The following is an 8269-nucleotide window of genomic DNA, read 5'->3' on the forward strand; positions in this document are numbered from 1 at the left end:
TGTAATTATTTCAATTTATTCTTTAGTTCTTTAATGATGGTAAGTTTGTCACACAAAGCTTTAGCAAAGATTTTGAAAGTAATTTAAAAATCTGTTTAATTTTAACTCACTGTTATACTATTTTACTGTAATTTATTTCAATTTATTCTTTAGTTCTTTAATGATGGTAAGTTTGTCACACAAAGCTTTAGCAAAGATTTTGAAGGTAATTAAAAAATCTGTTTAATTTTAACTCACTGTTATACTATTTTACTGTAATTATTTCATTTTATTCTTTAGTTCTTTAATGATGGTAAGTTTGTCACACAAAGCTTTAGCAAAGATTTTACAAAGTTTAATTTTGGAACTCACTCTTATTTTGCTGCATGCTGTTGAAGGTAATTTATAATGCTGTTTAATTCTTACTCACCGTTATACCATTTTACTGCTTACTGTCATTATTTCAATTTATTCTTCACTTGTTTAATAATAAAGACTGACTTGATTCCAAAGAAACCTCCTACTGATCCTTTGCTGGCCCCGGTGATTCCTCCTTTACTTATAACTCACTGCTATACTTTTTTAATGATAAATTTATTGCCATAAACACCTACTAGTTAATTCATTCAAGTTTTATTACTTAATAAAGTCTTTAAATCAATGAAAAACCTCCTCCAACGGTTGGGGCGGGACCGGATGCACCTCTTATCAGTTACATACAGACATATTTCCGGTTGGGGCGGGACCGGATACACCCCTCTTATCAGTTACATACACATATCCGGTATGGGGGCGGGACCGGAAGTAGCTGTCAAAATTAGTTTGATGGAATGTCATGTATACTTCTCTCTCCCCCGTGTTCCTGCTCGACACACTCTGCTACAACAACTATTGTTACTAGTCCTATTGTTATTATAATCATTAACATTACGATTATTATCATTAACACTACTATAAATATCTATACCATTTTTCATTAAGTCTATAGCCACATCACCTTTACTGTCTGTACCGCTGTGTGTATATTATGTAGGCTGCCTCCCTCCCCTCTCTCTCCTTCCATCCCTCTCTTTTTCTCTCTGTTCCTCTCCTGCCCTCTTCCTCTCTGTTCATCTCTGTCTCTCTCTCCCTCCTTCACCCCCAACAGGTCGAGGCAGAAGACCGCCCACCCTGAGCCATGGTTCTGTTCGAGGTTTCTGCCTCTTAAAAGGAAGTTTTTCCTTGCCTCTGTCGCCTAGTGCTTGCTCTTGGTGGGAATTGTTGGGCTTCTATAAATAACATCACAGAGTACGGTCTAGATCTGCTCTTTTATGAAAAGAGCTGTGAGATAACTGTTGTGATTTGGCGCTATATAAATAAAATTGAATTGAATTGAATTGAATTCACTTTCTTGGAGTGCATGTGAAGAGGGGCGGGGTGGGGTGACAGCTGTTAATGGTATTAACACATTTTTAATTAGTGTTATTGGTTGCATTTGAAGCAATAAGCTCTACATCCAATCAAAGTAAGGATGTTAACAAATAAATCAGACAATGCACAGGCATTTTATTGATATTCCCAAAAGTTGTGGTCTTGACTGGTCTTGAAATAAAATTCCGAGTCCTCTATGTTCAAGACCGAGACAAGACTGAGTACAAATGCGGTTAAGTCTGCGACGAGACCGAGACCATCAGAAAGTGGTCTCGAGACCACTCACTTGAGACCAAGACCAGTTATGCTGACATGTCATGGTTTGTTTTCCATATTAGTAAAATGTCATGGAGCTAATTTGGAACAGGCCTAATTTATCTGTTGCCACTCAAAACCGCTTACAAAGTCTTTCTGACTGTATTTTACAGCTTTCATTTCATTTAAGTTTCAACTTGTTACGTTTGTTACAGTATGTTTTATGAAATATGATAATTCTGAAATCTTTGTACAGATATTTGGTTTTATGGACCTGACAAAACCAATAGGTCCTACTTAATTAGATTGTCATCCTGACTTTTCATTTTTTGTGTAAAATTGTTACCACACTTGCATAACAAGGTGCATGTCAGAATGGGTTTATAAGTACATTTTTATTTCAGTTTCATGCCAAATATTTTGCCCATCCCACATGGGAATAAAATACACCGCTGTATGTGACACACAAACAGCAAGACAATCATTTACTGAACAAAATTATAAACGCAACACTTTTGTTTTTGCCCCCATTCATCATGAGCTGAACTCAGAGATCTAAGACTTTATCTATGTACACAAAAGGCCTATTTCTCTCAAATATTGTTCAGTTTCAGTCCTATTGGGGACGTCCGGGTGGGGATCCGGAAACCAGTCAGTATCTGGTGTGACCACTATTTGCCTCACGCAGTGCAACACATCTCCTTTGCATAGAGTTGATCAGGTTGTTGATTGTGACCTGTGGAATGTTGGTCCACTCCTCTTCAATGGCTGTGCGAAGTTGCAGTCAGGTCGAGACTCCGATGAGGACGACGAGCATGCAGATAAGCTTCCCTGAGACGGTTCCAGACAGTTTGTGCCAAAATTCTTTGGTTATGCAAACCCATTGTTGCAGCAGCTGTCCGGGTGGCTGGTCTCAGATGATCTTGGAGGTGAAGATGCTGGATTTGGAGGTCCTGGGCTGGTGTGTTTACACGTGGTCTGTGGTTTTGAGGCCGGTTGGATGTACTGCCAAATTCTCTGAGACGGCTTATAGTAGAGAAATGAACATTCGATTCATGGGCAACTGCTCTGTTGGACATTTCTGCAGTCAGCATGCCAATTGCAAGCTCCCTCAAAACTTAAACATCTGTAGCACTGTGCTGTGTGATGCAACTTTACATTTTCCAGTGGCCTTTTATTTTGGCCAGCCTAAGGCACACCTGTGCACTACCCATGCTGTCTGCACCTGTGAGGTGGATGGATTATCTCGGCAAAAGAGAAGTGCTCAATAACAGATTTTGACAGATTTGTGAAGAGTATTTGAGAGAAATAGGCCTTTTGTGTACATAGAGAAAGTCTTACATCTTTTTCTTTTTTTTTAAACCTGTCCTGCCCAGCATCCTGGTATAGAGTATGATGAGCTGGATACCATATTGTGCCAGACAGATTTTACTTTAACAAGAGAGTATAAATATACTCCTTTGTCTGTTTTATTATTTATTTAATTATGTATTGATTTGTCATCGGGCCGGACAGGGGGGCAGACATGGGGATGGGGGGGCACAAACAGACAGCACAGAGAAAGGACAACACCTGTAAGAGAAGGGGGCAATAGAACAGCAGAGGGGGGCTTGGGGAGGAGAAAAACAACAACAAACAAACAAACACAAACACAAACAAACAAACAAACAATAAAAATAATAATAATAGTAAAAGTCAACCAGCCGAACAGCAATAAACAGCTGAGACAACTAAGAGAAAAATGAAAACAAGAAACAGTCACGCACACTAAATAAGCAACACAGCACAACCACGAGAGCTGGAATAATAACAATAAATTTAAATAAGTAACTGAAAGAAAAGCATCAGGAATAATTCTGCTGGAAAACGTGGAAGACCCCCCCCCCAAAAATAAAATAAATAAATACATAAATAAAAACGACCATCCAAATGCCAGTTGACAATGCAATGCCGATGGAACGCAAGAAGCGTAACCCGCGGAAGAGCAGTGCCTGGACCGACCGCGGCGCGCACAAAACATAGACCAGTGCTCCCCCCCACCCAGCACCCCACCGCTGCACAGCGAACAAACAAAACGCCCAAATGCCACGGGATCATCAACACCAATACACAAGTGACAAGCCCAACGCGCACACTGCGCGAGCACGGCGACACCCAATGCCCAGCAGCCCCCTGCGAAACCCGCGTGCGAGGTCAGGCAAACGAGAAAGAGCAAACGCAACAACACAACAGCGAGAGCCAGTGGAGAGAAACACCAGCAGCAAGTCCCAGCCCGGCAGCAAACGCGCCGCACAGGTCACCGTGCAGGTCACTGTGCACCCGCCAATAAAAGTCCGCCGTCCCCCCAACCGCCGGAAAAACTAAGGCCGCCCACGCCACCCGACATCCCCCATGCACAGCACGCCCCCAGGTCGCCGTGCAACACCAGCCAAACCAGCAACGAGGCAAAATCAACCAGCTCAGCTGCATCCCACCCGTCAAGGGCTGAGAACTCCAGGCACAAGCCCAGAATAAACCGGAGCACAGCTCTGCCCCGCACCCACACTGCACATCCCGAAATCTAACTTTATACTTCAGTAACCAGAGGGGTCCAACAACTCCAACGAAGCAAACCAGGGACGCAAACTGGTCCCTCCAAGCCAACGAGGAAATGCCTCCCCCGGACTCCAATGCACAAACTAAACACCCAGCAGCCATCCAGAGACCCTGCACAGGGAAAAAGCACAATGCATCAAGATGCATCGACAATCGCCCCACAATCCCACCGCAGCCCTCCAAACCGCAACCCAGAGACCCCCACCCCCAGAAGCCAGGGCACCCCGCGACCCCCCAAAGTGCAAAGGACCCCGGACCGCATGTCCCAGGGGAAGCTGTACCCCGCCCCGAGGAAGAACAGCAGAAAGCCGTACCATGAAGCTCCCCGCCGCCAGGGAGCGATAACGCGGGAGAACCAGGCCAACAGTCCCCCAGCCCAGCCAGAGGCATCCCTCCCCAAAGTGCAGGCAGAGCCAGCAGCCCCCGAGGCCGATCTCATCCCCGGATGGAGGCCCAGCCCCCCCAGTCAAGCACCCCCAAGGAGGAGCACCAAAACCTTTCCCCGACAACACCGGCCATGTGCCCCAGAGACTCCCAAATGCCCCCACTGTGAGAGAGGGGGGACACATCACCCGCCTAGAAATGAGCAAAAGCCAGAAGCCTGAGTCCCCAGATCCCTAGGTCCAGAGCGGGCCCCCACGCCAGGGGAGCCATGCCCCCCCAGATCAGGCAAGGCCGTCACCAACCCCACGGCACCCCCGACGCCAACACGAGGCCAATGAGAATCTCCCCAACTCCTTCAACCCCTCTGCCTGCCTCTGTAAATGTATTGTTTTGTGTTGGATGCATGTCATGGATTGTGAAGTGTTGTATGGTGGAGTAAAGATAAGGTGTGTGGTAACTAAGGTGCAGTTAAAATTGGAGGGTAGTTGTGACACAGGCACGCCACAACTAGTGGAGCCTCCCATCGCACCGCCCAAGCCCTTGGTGTCTAATGTGTAATTAAAATTGAGGGGCGGCCAGTGCGAGGCCGCAATAAAGCAGCCCCACCCACCAAATGCCCTGCAGCCTGCCCGCCCCCCAGAGTCCTAAGGGTGTATGTAGCAAGACATGACCAAAGGGGGGAAGGTGAAGGAGGTCATAGGGAGGCTAGAATGGTCCTCCTCACTGGAACCAGATTCCTGACTGGCCCCATCATTCAAAGTCTTACATCTTTGAGTTCAGCTCATGATGAATGGGGGCAAAAACAAAAGTGTTGCATTTATAATTTTCTTCAGTGTATATAAACATCTACATTTTTTAAGGTTAAATTATATTTATTTTCAAAGTTTCAAATAAATTGTGCACCAAATTGCAAAAGATGAACAAAAGAAAGATGAGCAAAAGAAACCACAGTTGCTACAAGCCTAATTTTTATCCTATGAAGGGCATTTTTTCTCTTTGCTCCCAGCTTTTCTTAACAGGCAAACAAATTTGTCAAATGAATAACCAATGTTCTATATGCAGCATCTATGTTTAAATAATCTGTTTCTGTTCTGATCTTACGAATGGTAAGAATAAGGATAATTAAAGGCAAAGGCAAGATGAAAATATATTTTCTATACCACTGAGATGGCACATTTGACAAATCTGCTTTGGGTTATATACATGTTTCTAATGATTGCATTTTAAGGTAAAGTGTTTTAAATTGTTCTAAGCCTTGCACCAAAGCACAGAGTTTTCTGTTCTGGGTTCATGCTCGCAGGCTGTTAGCTCAAGCAATCAGTCCTTGCCCTACTTTCTCTCAGTGAGGTAGGTGGAGAGGCAAGGGAACCAGGCGATGCGTCATAACTGCTGTTTAGAGGGAGTCTCTATGTCCCAAAAGTGGGCTAAAACATGCTTCAAATAAATCAGTGGCTCATTAAGAACTCAGTCTCTACAACTAAGCCCTCCTGGGGGATTACATCAGTACTGTGCCATGTCTAGCAGACAAATATCTCACATACTGTGCCCAATCCTCAGAGAGGAGTGGCAGGGTAACGTTACTGCACCACATGAAGATGAAGTATAATTACTTCAAACTTCAGGCTTTGAGGGCAGGATTTAGCTCTGCATGGCAAGCTGCCACAGATAGGATCGAGGTTTAGGTGTGCATCCATGTCTCTGTGCATGTGTGTCTGTGAAAATTCACATTACTTAGTCATAGAATCTTTCTGCTGCTGTAATCTAGTCCCAATAACAGGATTCCTCAAAGGTTTCACACCAGCTTTGAAATGCAAAATCCAAAAGGTTATTAATATGGCATTACAATTACACCAGAAAATAGATTAACCAATGAAATATTCAGGAGGAGCTGCCTTCCCACGCTGGTAAATTGATTTCCAGGATCAAATCACTTGTCCTACCTATGAGCATTGAGCGTCCATCTCCTAGAGGGTAGCGCTGATAGCGGGGAACAGCAAATGGTGGCAACTTGTGAAAGAGAGGCTGCAGCAGCGGCTCTAGTCTGGAGGCTGAAGGGTCCGAAGGGTAAAACAGGTTGAAAATCTGAGAGCAGGCTGGATGGAGCTGGCTCACTGAGGGGAAGAAAAGGCAATGGACAGACAAAGCCATTAGGAAGAGGATTTTCAGTGGCTGAGCCACATGAGTAATATTAGACAGAGGAGAATTTGGAAACGGCATCAGTTTGTTGTTGTTTATTATTCTGCCACATAGGCCTTATCACCAGCTCAGTTGTGTTTTCTGCCTGTTTCTGTGAGTGGAAGAATATTCTGAGCTTGCCATCAGAGGACCTTGTTTGTTTCGAGAGCAAGGGCAAGATCCATCTTAAAATCTGTTGAAACTGATCCAATCATCATCAAAAATATATATATAAATGATTAAACTATCAAGCAATATCACATTTCAATCAATCTCAAACTTGACTGGTATAGCATCTTTCATACAGGTCAGTGCAAGTCAAAATGCCTTACAGTTGACTGACAAGCTAAAAAGTAGATAATAATAGAATAACAACAAAACAGTAAAACATCTGGAGACTAACGCACACACAAAATAGGCTGTTTGTCTGTGTGTACAAAGACATTTGCAGATACTTCTGTAAATGTGTATGTATGAAGAATTTCATTCCCTGATGTGTTTTGCATGTGTCTGATTCTTACCCTGGACGGCAGGCAGCACAGTGCGTCTCATGGCCAGCACAAGGCCCAGTGGACAGCCCATCAAGAAGCAGTCTGACACCTCAAAGTCAAATCGGCCGGGGTTCAACACCAGACTGGTGCTACTGCCGCCGCGAGCCTTCACACTGTCCTTCATCAAACTAGGGAGCAGACATGGACACACAATACTGAATTTTCTCGCCGCATTACAATTTTCTGTAGCCTTCCACTTCAAATGTGTGGTCCTTTACTTTTTGGATGCTTACGCTAACCGTTCCCTATGCTCAAACTCAGTGATGCTAATTCACTGAATTGTCTTATGGTGCTTTCAGACCAAAAGTGAAGCGGGCGTTTGGGGCGGTGAGTTTACATACAAAGTCAATGCAAAAACACATAGAGCCGCGATTTCCTGTCGGGCGACGCGAAGTGACGCGAAGGAATTCGCATGAGTTGAATATTTTCAACTCAATTATAATAATAATAATAATAATCTTTATTTGTAGAGCACTTTTCAAAAACAAGCTACAAAGTGCTTTAACAAGTGTAAAGACAATAATACCCAAAAGACTATAAAACAAAAACAATACAAGATAAAAGCAAGAAAACATTGAAAAGACTTAAATACACATTTAAGATAAATATAAAATTAGTAAAATAGAATAAAATAAAAGGGATAAAATAAGATTGGGAAAGGCTCTTCTATAAAAGTATGTTTTAAGAAGGGACTTAAAAGAGTTCACTGACTCAGCCGACCTGACTTACTCGGGCAGGCTGTTCCAGAGCCTCGGGGCCCTGACTGCAAACGCTCTGTCCCCTTTAGTTTTCAGTCGAGACTCTGGAACAGACAACAGACCCCTGCCCGAGGATCTCAAGGTACGTGCTGGTGCGTATGGGACTAAAAGGTCAGAAATATAACAAGGCGAGAGGCCATGAAGAGCTTTAAAAGTGATCAA

At 43.8% G+C, this 8269-nt stretch overlaps 1 protein-coding gene across 1 annotated transcript in view; it reads right to left on the reverse strand.

Moving 5' to 3' along the window:
- pitpnm3 (PITPNM family member 3) overlaps positions 1 to 7473 on the reverse strand; it is a 35896-nt gene extending 28423 nt beyond the window's left edge. The window contains exons 1-2 of the mRNA XM_046072822.1: positions 7320 to 7473; positions 6564 to 6734 (exon numbers count right to left, since the gene is read on the reverse strand). Coding sequence (XP_045928778.1) covers positions 6564 to 6734; positions 7320 to 7473 — 325 coding nt within the window. The remainder of the gene's footprint in view (positions 1 to 6563; positions 6735 to 7319) is intronic.
- Between the last annotated feature and the right edge of the window lie 796 nt (positions 7474 to 8269).

This window comes from Micropterus dolomieu, linkage group LG17 (genome assembly GCF_021292245.1).
Source record: "Micropterus dolomieu isolate WLL.071019.BEF.003 ecotype Adirondacks linkage group LG17, ASM2129224v1, whole genome shotgun sequence".
NCBI classification, from domain to species: Eukaryota; Metazoa; Chordata; class Actinopteri; order Centrarchiformes; family Centrarchidae; genus Micropterus; species Micropterus dolomieu.